Source organism: Sphaerodactylus townsendi, linkage group LG03, assembly GCF_021028975.2.
Source record: "Sphaerodactylus townsendi isolate TG3544 linkage group LG03, MPM_Stown_v2.3, whole genome shotgun sequence".
In the NCBI taxonomy this organism is placed as follows: domain Eukaryota; kingdom Metazoa; phylum Chordata; class Lepidosauria; order Squamata; family Sphaerodactylidae; genus Sphaerodactylus; species Sphaerodactylus townsendi.
The window spans coordinates 138,936,235-138,952,450 of record NC_059427.1 but is presented as its reverse complement, the minus strand read 5'-3'; the positions used below and the strand labels follow the sequence as shown (position 1 = coordinate 138,952,450).

Below are 16,216 nucleotides of genomic sequence, written 5' to 3'. Positions count from 1 at the left end.
GCATGAAAATGCCGTCCAGATCAGCAGAAGGCTTTTCATGTGTCCTGCATCCAAAGGCATAACACGGTCAATTGCTTGGTTATTGGAGGAAATTTGAGCTTTCAAAATGCGTGATCTGCTTCCTCAGCAGTGACGGCTGATAAAACAAGGGAATTGCTGACTAAGGGAGAAGTAGGGGATTTAGCATCTCTTGCAGTTAATCACTTGATGCAAATAGGTCACAATAAAGTGCACTCAAATGGCCCTTTTGGCACAAAATCTGGGTGGTGAAATAGCGGACTCCTTCTTTTTTGCTTGTTATATATGCCATGTTTGGGATGGAGAGTCAGTCCTGTGAGCGTGACTTTGCATACAAAGCCAGGTTTTGGCAGATTCTTGCATACGTCTCTTGGGATAAACTTCCATTGCCTGTGAATGCAGAAACGTCACCATACGTTCTTGCAGCTGTCTCAAAGCTCTATGGTGTGATTCTTTATTGAGTTCGCGTTTCTTTTTCTCTTGCAGGCGATGCTCCCTACTGCACCCCAGAGCAGTACAAAGAATGTGCAGACCCAGCCCTTGGTAAGCATCACTCACCGTACAGTCCTGTGCAGAGTTATTCCAGTAACTTTCACCGCAAGTTGCTTTGCTGGATTAGGCCCACAGAGACCAGTTAAATTTGGAAGTCCCGACATTAACCATAGATGCTCACAAGGAATTCATAGTGGATTTTATTTATTTTAGGAATTTAGCTCCCATCCAGTTCAAAGAATACCTGACAAGTAGTAGGCATGGACATCCCCTGTTGAATCTGATAATCAGAGCAAACATCAAAATTGTCGTGGTCATTTCCTGTTGTTTGCCACTATAATCTTTAGATTTATAAATCTAGAAAATGGAGGTTCCATTTCTCTGTCTGTCTATCTGACTAGGTATTCCTCTTTTTCTCCAATCCAAAGTGCCTGACAACATTGTTCACCCCTCATCCATTTTATCATCACAACACCATGGATAATTACTGCTGATGTACTTTGTCTTTCATGAATTTACCTGTTGCTTAAAGCTGTCTAAAAGACCATCTCCACATCATACGACAGCAAACTCTATGTTCATTCATTAAAGAAATCAATGTCTTTGAATGATTCCAAACTCTGGTAATCAGAAAGCGAGAGATTCTCTAGAGAACCTGGAGGTTCCATTCTTACCTCATATCACTAATAGCTATTGACAGACCTATTCTCCAATTATGTATCTGTGTGATTCTTAATGGAGTTAACACCCTTCTAAGCCGAAGTAATTTTAATAGACTTAAATGGGTATATCCCTGGTTAGGATGACATAGCAACCTTTCTTAATATTGCTAATATCAGTATCCTGTAACTATAACTCTATAACATATCTCTAGTCCTTATTGGTTCCCGAATGCTGGACTGGATCCCTATGACTTTCCCAGTCATAACCATATTTGATCAGAAGTAAATCTCATTTATAATGGTGCTTCCAAGCAAGAATACTTAGGATCACAGCCAAAATGAAAGAGCAAGTCAGATTTCTACTGGAATTTTATCTCTTTGTTTTAGAATCATAGAATCACAGAGTTGTAAGAGCTATCAAGTCCAACCCCCTGCAATGCAAGAACACATAATCAATGCACTCCTGACGGCCATCCAGCCTCTGTTTAAAAACCTCCAAAGGAGACTCCACCACACTTAATATTTGATATTCCAAAATTTTACCTCCTAACTGAATGTAACTAAACGTTGGCATTGAAATAGTTTAGCTTGGCCCAGAGAATGATTGAGAAGCACCTGGAGATGGCAGGTACTTCTCATGTGGGCAAAGGAGTGCATGTTAATTACAAATACGTATCTCCCTTCTACAAAAAAGAGGTCGAACACAGAAAAGAACTGGCTGAATTTCAAATACTACGTCATGTCCCTCACATGACATAGGCCATGATTTTATTAGCAGGAGATCTAAAGACCCACAGAGGACCCAATGATTCAATATTGAGATCTGAGTTTCAGTTGGCATTTGATCATCTTGAGGAGGAGTACCCAAACCATATTCACTGTCCTCGCATCCTTAAAGATCAGCACTCAAATTATGCAGGTTTATGTTTGCTCAAGTTTGTGTATAGGATGAACCTATTTATCTTAAATGGCTTCTTTAGAAGGGACATTCCAGGTGAAAATACTTTTATGACAGGGACCAGTTCCAGCATGACAGACTACATGCTGGTCTATAGAGCTCTACTTCTCTTGGTGAAGAAATTTCAAATCTTACCATACTTAAAAGGAGACCGCTTTCTCCTGTCTCTCCAGACCCCTTTAACCTCCTCACAGCCTTGGTCTTGAAACATGTCATCCAACCCAGGTTCTCTCATTGGAACATATTGACTGCAGAGTTAGATGGATAATGTGACTCAGTCAAGAGTTCAAAGAATTCTTAGGGACAGAAAATGTTCAGAAGCAGGGTTATGCATTTAAGGGATCATCTCATTTACCCCTGGCTCATTTATGATAATTGTATGCACCTATGCACCTTTGATCTGCAAAAGGGAGGCAATTCAAGACAAACAATCCATCTAAACTATGACTCAACCAAAATTGTACCAAGAAAGGCTTTGGTCTTTACATATTGCCATTTCAGGAATGCTGATGAGAAGTCTAGAACAGAGGCCCAGCTGTCTTTGATAGAACAGAGAAAGGGCTACAAGCTTCTTGTTCACCAAGAAGGAATATAGCCAGAGAGTCATGGGAATGCCTCATCAAAGCCACAAAACAGGGGAAAAATCATCTTTTTTACAAGAGCTAAATTTTTCAATTCTCGCAGCAGTTTCTCATCTCTTTTCTCTTTCTGCTCCACATGTGACATTTTTTCAATCACTGCCCCATATTGTGGAAGCAGTTTACCGTTTGAGCAAGGCACTTTCAGAGAAGAGTTTGGCAAGTGGGCACCCCAATTGGGGAGGGGTGGCAAATTGGCTCTTGGGGCTTTCATGGGGCCATGCTGACTTGTTTGCCCATCCTGCCAGTATAAGTGGCAATTACACCAGCAGGAAGAGTAGGCAGGGAGGCAGGTGGGCACCACAGACCCAGAAGTGGGCTCTGGTCGCTTCTGGCCTAAACCCAGCTGCCAGCTGGCCTAAACCCAGCCACCACGTCACCTGGGGCCAGCTAGGGTTGTTTCAGGGAATAGAACCAACCTTAGCTGGCTTCCACTGGGCTTTCGGACTGGGAAGTCTCCCAGCTCAGGAGTTGGATTTATGCCACCCAGAAGGGTGGCATAAGTGCATTTTGGGCTATGGGGGATTTTTCGGTAGCCAGGGACTGTCTTCTTATCATTGCCCCTCTGCACCACTCATTGCCCTCTGGAGGTGGAATGGCTGCTGCAGCCCTCTGGATTAGGCTGAAAACGAAGTTTTGAGAAGTGCTCACTTAGCTATGAAATTGCTCCTTTTGAAATTGGTAAATATTCTGTTATTGTCATTCTGAGTTTTAATTGTATTTCATTTATTTACATCCTTTAAGGCCCATCTTTCCTCCCAGTGGGGACTGAAAGAAGCTTGCATCATTTTATCCTCACAATAACTCTGTGAGGTAGGTTAGGTTGAGAATGTGTGACCAGCCCAAGGCTACCTAGCAGGCTTCTCGGCCGAGAGGGATTCAAAAATGGGTATCCCAAAATCTGGTTCAATGTTTTAATTACTATAGCAAACCAGTACACCAACTATCTTGTCCTTCAGCCTCATGACTGTTTTTTAAAGTCATTTCACACTAAATAAGACAGTTTGAAAATAAATGTCCTAAAGCAGTGATGGTGAACCTTTTCAAGACCAAGTGCCCAAATTGCAACCCAAAACCCACTTATTTATCGCAAAGTGCCAACACAGCAATTTAACCTGAATACTGAGGTTTTACTTTGGAAAAACCGGTTGGCTCCGAGGCGTACGTTACTCGCGAGTAAGCTTAGTGAAGCAACCGTGCAACGCTTCGAATGGGTGAATCACGACCCTAGGAGGGTTTACTCAGAAGCAAGCCCCATTGCCAGCAACTGAGCTTACTCCCAGGTAAAGGATCGTGCCCAGGCTAGCCTAGATGTGTGTGTGCGGGGGTGATTTTCCACCCCACCCCCCACATGATGAACTCTGTGCATGTGTGCCCACAGAAAGGGCTCTGAGTGCCACCTCTGGCACCTGTGCCATAGGTTCGCCACCACTGTCCTAAAGGAATAGCATAAGAACAGTAAGTAAATAACCTTCCACATCTTTTCCTACCATTCCCAAAACATTCGGTTTGTTTGTGGTTGACTTGGTTTTGCATGCACTCCATGTGACTCCTGCCTTCTTCCCCAGACTTCTTGGTGGAGAGAGACAATGAGTTCTGTCTATGTGAGATGCCCTGCAATGTCACTCGCTACAACAAGGAGCTCTCCATGGTCAAGATCCCCAGCAAGGCGTCAGCCAAATACCTGGCCAAGAAATACAACAAGAGCGAGCAGTACATTGGGTGAGTACCTCTGCTGCCCTCGGCCCTCACCCACCCCAGAATACCACTGGGTTTGGTGCAAAGGCTGTGTTCCTGTAGAGCAGTGGTGGTGAACCTGTGGGAATCCAGATGTTCATGGACTACAATTCCCATCAGCCCCTGCCAGCATGGCCAATTACAGCAATTGGCCGTGCTGGCAGGGGCTGATGGGAATTGTAGTCCATGAACATTTGGAGTGCCACAGGTTTGCCACCACTGCTGTAGAGGGACCCTTCCTCCCTTGCAAGGAGCCTTCTATCAGAAGATGTTTCCCCACAATGGAGGGCTCCTTGCTCCAGAGGAAAGTGCCAACTAGAAGAAAGGAACCTTTGTATCCAGCCCTGAGAGCCAGCGTGGTGCAGTGGTTAAGAGTAGGTGTATTCTAATCTGCAGGTTTGATTCCCCACTCCTCCATCTGACTCACCAAGGCTTATCTGGTGAACCAGATGTCTTTCCACCCTCCTGCATTCCTGCTGGGTGGCCTTGGGCTGCCACTAGTCACAGTTCTTCGGAACTCTCTCAGCCCCATCTACCTCACAAGGTGTCTGTTGTGAGGAGAAAAGGGGAAAGGAGCTCGTAAGCTACCTTGAGTTTCCTTATAAGAGAGAAGGGTGGGATATAAATCCAAACTCCTCCTCCTCTTCTTCTTCTTCTGTATCCCTGCACAAGGAAAAAGGCAACTTCCAGAAAAAGTTAAGGGTAAAAGTTGTCTACCTCTTCCCCTCCACTCCCCACAGAAAAAAACAAAAGTACTTAGGAAAATCAGAGGATAAACTGAAGAAGTATAGAGCCAAAACAGACTATAAAATCCCATGTGGAAAAGCCCAGAGAGAGAGAGAGATGTAAATTGAACTAAATGTGTTTTGAACCTCAGCTGGTCCTTTATTGGAGGCACATTGTGTGTAATGAGTAATCAGCATAAAACTAAAGAGAGTCTAGAAGTCATTGCACACCACTGGGACCTAAAACTCATTAACTCGGAGGCAGACAATAGAGGTATTTTTCAAGAGCCAAAGGTAGTTCAGCCGAAATAAACTAGTTTTACAGAGTGTTTTCCCCCATTGTTTCCAAAAATTCTTTGATTGGAGGGGACTGTGGGGCAACGGAATCTGTGTTCGCATCAAGGGAAGAGATGCTTCCCTCAAATGACTTTCAGCACTATTGTCTGTCTCCAGCCTACAGTTATGTCAATTCATTAACACATTTACTATCTGCTCTTTCTGATGGATCACTCTTATATTGTGGTTCTTTCAACCAGTTCTTACATTCTGGCCCTTTCAAACTCTCAGTTGTCCTCTGTCATGTTGGGATGGGTCCTTATGTCTTGGATTCAAGACTTCAGTGCCTTTTTATGGGTATCAACTAGAATCCTCATATTTTGGAGCCGGGCAGACAAGTGAATCATGCTGGTGAATCCATTGGTTCCTTGTGGCCCGGTTCCTTTGCGAATGCCAGGCATGTTCTTGTTGTAGTACCAGGGACTGCCTATCACTTTCCTTCCCTTATACAGGGAGAACATCTTGGTACTGGATATTTTCTTTGAGGCTCTGAACTACGAGACCATTGAGCAGAAGAAAGCATATGAAGTGGCTGGACTTTTGGGTGAGATAAACTTTTTGGTCAGCAACTAGTGGGAATCCTGCATGCCTTCAACTTTCCCCAAGTGTGACCCCCATGAGCTCATTTCAAAGCTACAATTTGCAAAACACACATCTGCAGTTCCACATTTGCTTCTGACATGTACAAAAATCAGTATTAGATACGTCCTGAGAATTTCAATTTTCACTTTTTCAGACAGCAGATTTCTAGTCCTTAAGCTTTCCATGATAGGTATGAATGATGGTTGTTGAAAAATAAAGTTGTGGAAGGGGAAGGTAGTCAACATTCTAGACTACATAGCTACTGGTCTTCATATTAGAAACAAATACATTGTACAAAATAAGCAAATGTATGCAAATTTGTGTGTGACTTACACGAATTGCAGAATCCAGCTACATATGTGTACCAAATTTTGTCCCATTGTTTTAAGGACAGAGCAATAGGAGCCCTGTACATAGTGGCTGGTAGCTCCCAGATCTAGCTTGAAGGAAAGGACTGTATCTGGAGCACTGGCAACAGTAGAGAGGGAATGCTTTATCCAAGATGCCTCTTGCAAATAAAGTGACTGGACTGTGAGTGGAGTGGAGCCAGGAGTGTGGTTTAACTGGTGAGAAGTGGAGCCTGGTAGATCACTAGCAAGTAAGCGGGGTACCAGAACAACCTATTATATCAGAGTATGGGGTCATTAGAAATGTGCTCATGTCCCCAGCAGTTCAAAATACCGTACCTTTTTTTCTTTAATAAAATACGAGGGTTAAGTACTGAATGGAGGATTAGTTAAGAGACAATCTCCAGAAGCATCAAAGACTTTTAAATTCACTATATCCTGCTCCCCCACCAACTCAGGTAGTCCACGGGCATGAACTGCACCTGGGAAACTCAGTGTGGAACCCAAGAAGCACATCAGATCTCAGTGCCTCATTAGTGTCACCCCACCTTTCCTTTTTGTCTGCAGGTGACATTGGGGGACAGATGGGTCTGTTCATCGGAGCCAGTATATTAACTGTCCTTGAGCTCTTTGACTATGCTTATGAGGTGAGTTAAAGCCCCAGAACATGAGGGGGAGGAAGGGTGCAGGTTTGCTTATAGCCTCAAAATTAGCCCGAAGGGTCTTGTTGAAGTTCTAAGTTCTATCTAGGCAACTTCCTGGGAGCCATCTGTGATCTCCCTGACAGAAGTTACCTCTGAAAAGCTCCCTCACAAAAGATGCCTATTTCGTGAAGGTTTGCGGCTTACTGTGCTGACTGTGTTATGGGGGTCTCTCTCACACACACTTCTCCCTAAGACTGGGTTACCTTACTACTCCTTCCTCCATTTTGCTTCATATATTGAATCTCATGTTTGTCCTAGGAAGATGTCCCCACCCCACCCCTTTGCATTCCCAAGCTCATTTCTGTATGTATCCATCCTGGAATATTCTTATTACAGTGGCTTGGCTAGTCACTATAAACATAAGGAAGTTTTCCCCTTTTAAAACAAAAGTGTAGTCAGTTTGTTGCTTGATTCAGACATAGCTAAGACTTATTTTAGCTACAGCTAGTTTGAGAAACCATAATTCTGCTCACAGTGATTCAAATCCCAATAATTGGTTTCAAACTCCCTACTCTACTCCACATTTCCCCACATAGACCTGCTTGATATCCCAGTCTACACTGTACCAAAGGTGGCACCAGAGAAAAAGCCAGGATATTTGTGTTCATAAGTCACACAAAACCAAGGTTAAGATTAACTAATAAACTAAGTTCAAACTAGGGTTTCTGATCCCAGTTTGCTGTATCCCAACTACCCATAGTTAGTGAAGTGGCCCATGTTTAGACAATCAAGCTGAGCATAGATAGTTTAATTGAACCATGGTTTTCAGTGACTTCTTAACAAAATCACACCATGCATAAAAGTTCTGGTGACCATGATTAGTGGAAGTTTTGCTACAATAGGTGTACCATTTTGGAACATCAAATAAGAAGCAACTAAAATGTCCTCTAACTCCATGTTTAGGTTATTAAGTTCCGCCTCTGCCGTCGTGGCAAGTGCCAGAAGAAACACAAAGGGAACAACAGTGACAAGGGTGTGGCCCTGAGCCTGGATGATGTGAAACGCCACGTGAGTGTCTAAACCCCATAATGCTTTGCCTTGAAGTGAAATGACTCCCTTATTCCAAGAACCACTTAAGAGCCTTGTCCATTACCAGTATATTGAATTTGTACACAATCAATCTTTATTAAAGTATTATTGTGATTTTTATTATTTTTTAACCTTTGTAAGCCACCTAGAGACACTACTATGAGGCAGGGTATGAATGAACGAACGAACGAACGAACGAACGAACGAACGAACGAACGAACGAACGAACGAACGAATGAATGAAAGCCATAGCCATAACAAAATAAAGTGAAAATTTCACCGAAATAAAAGTTTTAAAATTATAAAATATGTTTTTACTTTAAATATTTTACAGAAAATATTTAAAAATATTGAAATACAAATTTGTCAGAAAAATTATACAAGCAATAATAAGAAAGACCACACTCCAGAGACAAATGAGAGAATAATGGTACAATGCAAAGAATAGTGTTGAAATAATGTATATAAATTATCAATAACCAAAGGGAATTAAATGGAAATAGTTAAATAATGAATCACACTGTGTAAGATGATACTGATTTGTCTTGCGCAGTTCGGTCTGATTGTGGGTGGCTTCCATCGGTACCCATCACTAAGTTACAGCCATATTCACCCAACAGCTCCTGCTCTTTGCTGTCCCCCTTTCTGAAGATATCAACTGTCATATTTGCTCCCTCCTCATCACGCGATGTTCTTGTTCCCTGGCAAAGCTTGTTTTTATCTTATGCCAAGAAGCTGCAGACAATCAAAATTTGGCAGGCAAAACTTCCCCCAACTCTGAAAGGTTCACGTGCTGAGTTTCTATTGTACATACAATGGTTAGAGGTTCAGTGGCTCTGAGATGAGGAAAAACCCAGCAACTCTGGCTTCAGTGGCGTATTTGCCCAGAGACAGGGGACAAGTGATCTGGTCACATGGGGGCGCAAAATCGCCCCCCCACGTGACCAGGAAGGCAGCAAGGAAGCAGGAAGTCCTGATGCCTTGTCGTCTTCTGGTGCCCTTGTCGTCATCGACATGGGCAGGGCCAAGGAAGCCAGAGGACCCCCCAAGCCTCGCCCCCCTCCCAGCTGCAGGCACCCCCCAAGCTCCCCCCAAGCCCCTCCCCCTCCCAACTGCCTGCTCAGAGCCAGCAGCCGGCAGTCCCTTCTGCCTTCCCCTCTAGGGAGGACAGACGCAACTGGAAGGCTCCATGCTGTGGCCTTTGCTTTTATAAGCTCGGGGGCGTGGCCCAGAGAACGGATGTCTCCGGGTGCCATTTTTCCCCGGTACACCTATGTCTGGCTTTTTATACCCTCGTATGTTATTTGTAGTGAATGGCAAATTTTCACCATATAGATTCAGATCTCTTGACAACAGCACTATATATTCCAAATGTGATAAAATATTCCTTTACCTCTCCTGCTCTCCCAGAATCCATGCGAGAATATCCGAGGGCACCCAGCGGGCATGACGTACGCAGCCAACATCCTACCTCACCACCCAGCCAGGGGCACCTTCGAGGACTTTACCTGCTAACTGACACCTGGATGTACAACCAACGCTACCAAAGGGAAGGGCCCATGCTGAGCAGCCCTGGCCCAGCCCAGCCCACAAACCTGCCAACCTACATGTCAGGGCCTCTATCTCCTGGGGAAGCTGCTGAATCCAGTCCCTCCTCATCCACCTTCCCCAGGCCGAGGCAGCGATACGCACACGGAGCCAGGTGGACAGAGGTCTGTGGGGAGGGTCTGTGCTGCCAGGTCCACTCCAGTAACTGCTCTTGCCCCAACAATGGCCTTGGACTTGAACTCAACAGAAGAGCTGCCAGATGAACCTTCTTCTGTGTCAAGTGGAGGGGAGGGCACAGCCTTCTCCCATCCATACATCCCCCCCCCCCAGACATCTTGACTGTCTGTCCCTCTATCTGTCTTCATCCCGCTTTGTGCCAGGGGCAGCCGTCTGGAGTGGAGCCTTCTTTCGAATTTTGATGCCAAGAAGAACCTACAAGAGTGACAGCTGTTTCCCCCATGGTGTGCCATTTGTAGAGACTGCTTTGCCTAGCCAAAGGAGGTGCGTGCCGCATCGCTCCCTTTCCTTTTCCTACCACCCTTTCTATGTATTGTCGGGGGGGCACAGCCATACCTTTTCCCTTATGGCAAGACTGTGACTAAGCCCGTGAAAGGGCCACGTAATCAAAACATGTCACCATCTCCTTGTCTCATCCAACTAGCAACTTTCCATCTGGCCCAGCTTATATCCCTTTCTAGATCTACATCAAGTTCCCACAATGTGAGGCAGATGAAGGAACCAAGGAGGAGACTCCCAAAGTTGAAAACATTAGCTTTGAGAGCTGCCATTCCCCCCACCCCCATACCCACCCATGCATGTTCTTAGGGATAATGTGAAAATTCTGACAGTTTAGCAAGAATTTCTCAGAATTCTCAGTAGGATACAAAACCAGATGGTTTCAAATGTATTTCTGTACAAGTGTTTCTTGCCTACTGGAAGGAAAAGAAAGTCAGTGGAATTTAAAACTTTGCTTTGCTTCCCACAACCCTTAACCCAGTCCTGCAGCTAGGAAACAGAACAGTGTCATTCTTTCACTACACAGAATTACAAGAGTGACATAGATTAGTTCCTGCCTGTTGGACTCAGCCCCAGGGCTTGAAAGGACACGAGGAATCTTTGCAAAATTTAGATAAGTAACTATGCTGAAATGCATGACAGAAAACTCATTCCCCTGACATACCTATGGAAAACATTGCTCATCCTTCCTTACAGCTAGCAGTTTGCTGGTGATGAACTACCACCACCAGAAAACAGAGAGCGTCTCCAGGGAAATGCATCCAAGTCAGGGCAAACATTTGCACCCTCAGCACTGGTAGGGAAAAAAGCCAGCTCAGGGAAGTGAAGGAGTCATTCCTGAAAGTTTCCGTAAATCAAATCCCCAGGATCCATCTGGTGCAAAGGTCTTGCCGAAACTCCAAATCCTGTTTTCGCAACATCCTTATTCCAGTGTGATTATGGAGTCACCTGCGGTGCTATCAAGCCTTTCATCTGTCATACTAGTAGTCGAGCTAAGAGCAAAGACTCTCTTGAGAAAGAATTCTTCTTATACTGGGATTTGGGAGGTTAAATGATACCGTGGATGGAAAGAGGAGGGTGATTTGAAGCTTCCTTTATGACATTAGTGTTTGGTGTGGACGACCATGTGGCCTGCGCCTAGCTAGTAAGGCAACAAAGACAGACGGATGGTGTTGACTATTATTGTTGAGAATGGCAAAGCTGTTCTTTTCCCCAGTTTATCTACCATCTTTCCCTGACTGTTTTCCCTAATTCAGCATGATTTCAAACCATATTGGGGGAAGTGATGAAGTTTGTCATCCAGAAACCAACCACAAAGCATAACCAATGCAATAAAACCACCACTGGTGACTCAGTCCTATGGGAGGAGGGGACACTTGCCCGGAATTGTGTTTTATGAAATGAACCTGAAGTAACCTTGTTTACCCTGCTCTGTTCTTAGAGAGGGCATGCTGAAAGCAGAATTTCCCAGATCCGATAGGGGAGAGACAGCTCTCTCAGAATGTAGTAGTTGGGAGAAGATCAGGAAGGCTGGAAAGCAGGGTACATCCTCTGGAACCCACCTTCAACATGGATAATTATGTCCTTTCACTACCCCACCCACAGACTTCACATGAGTGGGCGGAGTCATCAACAGACAGAAAGTGAGTTAAGGTTGCCTGGGATAAGCCATAGTGGGTGAGTGCGTGATGGGTCCTCTGATGGGGCATGGAACTGGACTTCTCGTCCCTCCAGGCCTTATTCCCAAAGAGAAAAGGAAGACTAAAGAAATTCTGATTGGTTTAAATGAAGGAGGTTCAGCTAAGGGCCCATTCCCTGTGAAAACCTAGGTGTCTACCCTCAGCTCCCCAGAATCCCCAGGCTTCGATGACACAGGGGTACACCCCGTGAAAACTGCCTCTTGATCTGTTTTGCCTGGTTGGCCCCTTATGGCCTGCTGCCAAATGGGAATAGATTTTTTTTGTTTCACCTTGAAAGGAAATCAACCCCCTCCATCTGGGCCCCACATCATGTAGTGCCTGCCCCAGTCCCCGGCACTGTCCAGTCTTTTCCTCCAACATTAACCCAGTCCTGCTGCATGTGCAGCCCCAGGGGCCAAAGTTCTCCTTATCTTTAAGAGCTTTTGCAATAAAACCTCATTGTTTTTGTACAGCTTTTTAATTCTTTGATCCTTCTTATTCCAGAGCTTGGTTTGGGATTGTTGGCATTGTGGTGAGGGTTGGTTTGTGCTTGGCCTCTTGAATCAACCCAGTGGTCACGAAAACACGGCAACTCGACCACAGCCAGAAAATTTCCCAGGGACCTTTCAGGAGGGCTCTTTCTTTGGAGGGTCTGACATTTGTTTTCCTTCTGATTATTTCTACTTTCTTTTTTTTTTTTGCTTTGAAAGCTTTTGAAGATAGGGCTCGGACTTGACCTTCTTTTCTTTTTCAAGTTGTATGTCCATTTTTACTACATCATGCTCATTTTATACTTCTTATATATAAAATATATGATATATATTATTATATATATGTACATATATATATACATACACCTCTATATGCACCATGCCAGTGTACATATCCATCTAGTAGAATCAAAAGCCTTGATATTGTGCCATTATTATTTCTTTTCTTTTTTTCAACTACCAATCTCTGAATGCCTTCAAGTGTATAAAGTGTTGAATTCTCTCTGGTATCTGTACTATGTACACATTTTCATAGGAAGCACAAGAAGATGACAAAATGCATTGTATATCAAAACTTGCTCCTCTTAACAATGATATAAATGATATCAACCATGGAGTCTCGGCCTGTTCCTCCTTAGCTGGACTGCAGAAATCCATCACTGTTAGAATTACTTTGTTGTTGTTGTTCTATTGTGAGGCAACTATGGAGCTGGTTCCCAGTGCTGGCAGGAGAACCACAGTGGCAACTCCATGATTTGAAAGGAACCCTGAGTAACGCCTTTAGTGTTCAGATTACAGAGGCTTGGGGTGGTGAGACTGTGCATACTTTATATGTTTGACCTTGGTGCTTGTGCTTTATAAAAGGTTACATTCTGAACCCGTAGCTTGAGCCACTTGTGCACAGAACATCTTGCAGCAAACTTACCTTTACTTTGGGGGGGATTTTCACCTACGCAACATATTCAAGACAATCCTAGCTCTGCTACAAGAGTGGGAACCAGGGAGTAGAGATATGGATTTCATTAATTCATCATCCTGCCTTTGTAAATGTAAACACTGAAATCAGCCTCGTAATCCGAACAATGAAATCTCCCTTAATCTGAAAAGAGCCAATGCAGGGCAAACAGAATTCTTCCATGCAGCATCTGATTTTCTAAGATACTCTGTGCAAAGGGAGAATGGTAGCGCTGCTGGAATGGCAGGTCCTTTGACAAACTTGGGACCCCAGCAAAAGACCCATCAATCTGCAGCTGGTCTAGACAGGCCCACATCTTTTTTTCCCAGATCTCCAGTCATGGTGTGACAGTTGGCGTGTTGGACTTCGATCTGGAACACCCAGATTCAAATCCTTGCTCTGCTATGGAAGTTTGTTGTGTGACCTTGGGCCCATCATGTACTCTCTTTCTCTTTCTCTTTCTCTTTCTCTTTCTCTTTCTCTCTCACTCTCTCTCTCACTCTCGCTTCGCCCATCCAACCTACCTAGAGGTTTAGAAGATAAAATGCAGAGGGAAGAATCATTGTGTAAGCCACTTTGAGTTTCCACTGGGGAAAAAGGTTGGGTATAAATATCTAATTATAATGCTATTTCTTCTGGGGGAGGGGGGGGCGCAGTAGATAAGACCTTCCACTTACATGAGCACAGCTTATGGGCACTATTGTGCATTGTGTATGACAGCAGCTCTCCAATATTTCAGGCAGGTCTTTTTAACTGCTGGAGACTGAAACTGCTACTTTCTGCGTGCAAAGCAGATGCTCAACCATTAAACTGTGGCACCTATTTTGCTATACGAATAAACGCAAAATACATCCACAATCAGAAAACCTCTTTAACATGTCTGTGCTTGTGATTGCATCAAATTGTGCAGGCAGCCATGTTGCAGAGGGTTAATCAAAAACAAACTGCCTCCACGAGATTGGCAGGAACGGGATAGGATTGAGATGCACACTGGTGTCATTGTTAACCAGGCTGAACTAGGGGCATATTATCCCATTCAAACACAATCCCAGACTGTAATCTTTTGAACATTCATATTTGATTCAAGCTGGATCCTATACCAATGTACAGTGAACATCTGTGGTCTCAGACCTGAGAGATTATGCGCTTTCCTCAGCCATGATGAGTAGCCAGACTCAAATAATATTATCAGTTTCCATTTGTAAAATAGGAACAGCAACCTAATATATAAATATACAGTGAAGATACGGAATACAGGATTGGGAATAGATATCACATATTAACTTTCTACAGCAAGGGAAATGTCTCCTGATTTCTCAATTTTGACCAGGTTTAGGACATTAGGTGTGAATGAGACTCTGACAGCTCACTCACATGGCAGTCACACTCTGTACTAGAAACATTTGATTTTAACCTCAATGGAAGCTGGTTGTAATAAAAAAGGCACTTTAGATATGCTTAGGCATTTTCTTCTTTCACACAGGCCAAGTTCACAAGTGATGTTTATAGGGTCTTCTGTGTTATGTTGGAATTTGAGTGTAAAACACACAATGTTGTCTGCCTTGGCTATTATGTGCAATTGATTTTTTTAAAAGTTATCCCATGTTTCCATCCCAAATTAATGGCATTCATTAGGGATCCATCTCAGACCAAGGCATTTCTGGTATGACTGAGGAAGATGATGCAGTTTTGTGATGTAACTGCTCACTGTGAAGGGCATAGCACTGTAAAACTTGTAGCCAGTAGAAATGTTTGTGTCTGCATGATTTCCTAAAATGGAAGAAAAAGAGCAAAGTTGCATTAGCTTTTTCAAGAAGAAATGTAAGTTTTTCAAGGAAAGAAATTCTTCTCATCACCGTGACCCCTGTAGTATTCAGCAGCAAATGACTCATGTACTTGATTCGGATGTTTCCTGTGAAGACTTGGGGTGGCCTTTTCTTTCCTGGCCCGAACCACACGCAACACGGACATGGTACAGCCACTACCTCAGATAGAAAATTTTAGAGGCAATGATGCTTGTCTAACATATACCACCTTTAATCAGTCCATGGCAGAAAAGCAGAGGAAAAACTTCTGCAGATGGCTTGCTTGTCTGGGGTATCCTGCCCATCATTATCTTCTCAGAGAAGATAATGAAGAATCCTGCCCATTGTTATCTTCTCAGTTGCACGGCCTCCCCTTTTGGCAGGAAGGCTAAGCACCTTCAAGATGGCGCCATGCTAACTTTCTGTTCATTCTTGGAAAATATGGCACTTCACAGAAAAGGGATCCTTTCTAAAAATATGATTCAAAAAAGATGTTCTAGGGCACACAAGAGTGCCATGAGAGAGAATGCAGTGTGCCTTGAAAAATTAAAGCCATCACATTATGTTTCCTCCTCTCAGCCCATTAGAGTGTAGAGAAGTTTCATGTAGCATTAATTCTGCCATTCTCCACTCTGTCCATTAATACATTAACAGTTACAACATCATGGGGGGGATGGGCAATTTTTGCAGCAACTGACATAACAGAATCTTAGGAACATCATGGTCCCATTCCTTTGACTGACTGCAAAGGGAAGAACGGTACTGTGGGAGGCAATGTTAGCTGGGCCTTAGCATGCCCACTGTTCTGGGAATAGCGTAATGGTGACAAGCTTGCCAGCCTTTCACACAGGCCAAGAAAAGGCTGGGTCACCAACTTCTGTGCTTCACCACAGCAGATCTGCTTATGAACATCTACATAGTTGACCCCAAGGACAGGTAAGATGATGAAAGAATCTTCTGAAGAAAATTTACCATGTACTGTAATGGGGAATAG

The 16,216-nt window shown here is 43.9% G+C and overlaps 1 protein-coding gene across 2 annotated transcripts in view; it reads left to right on the top strand.

The window, feature by feature from the left end:
- Positions 1 to 13,078, top strand: part of ASIC1 (acid sensing ion channel subunit 1) — a 220,642-nt gene extending 207,564 nt beyond the window's left edge. For both annotated transcript variants that reach the window (XM_048489898.1, XM_048489897.1), the window contains 6 exons: positions 505 to 561; positions 4,337 to 4,490; positions 6,019 to 6,110; positions 7,063 to 7,142; positions 8,103 to 8,207; positions 9,639 to 13,078. In XM_048489898.1, the coding sequence (XP_048345855.1) occupies positions 505 to 561; positions 4,337 to 4,490; positions 6,019 to 6,110; positions 7,063 to 7,142; positions 8,103 to 8,207; positions 9,639 to 9,743 (593 nt within the window). In that variant the 3' untranslated portion in view covers positions 9,744 to 13,078. The remainder of the gene's footprint in view (positions 1 to 504; positions 562 to 4,336; positions 4,491 to 6,018; positions 6,111 to 7,062; positions 7,143 to 8,102; positions 8,208 to 9,638) is intronic.
- The last annotated feature ends 3,138 nt before the right edge of the window (positions 13,079 to 16,216 follow it).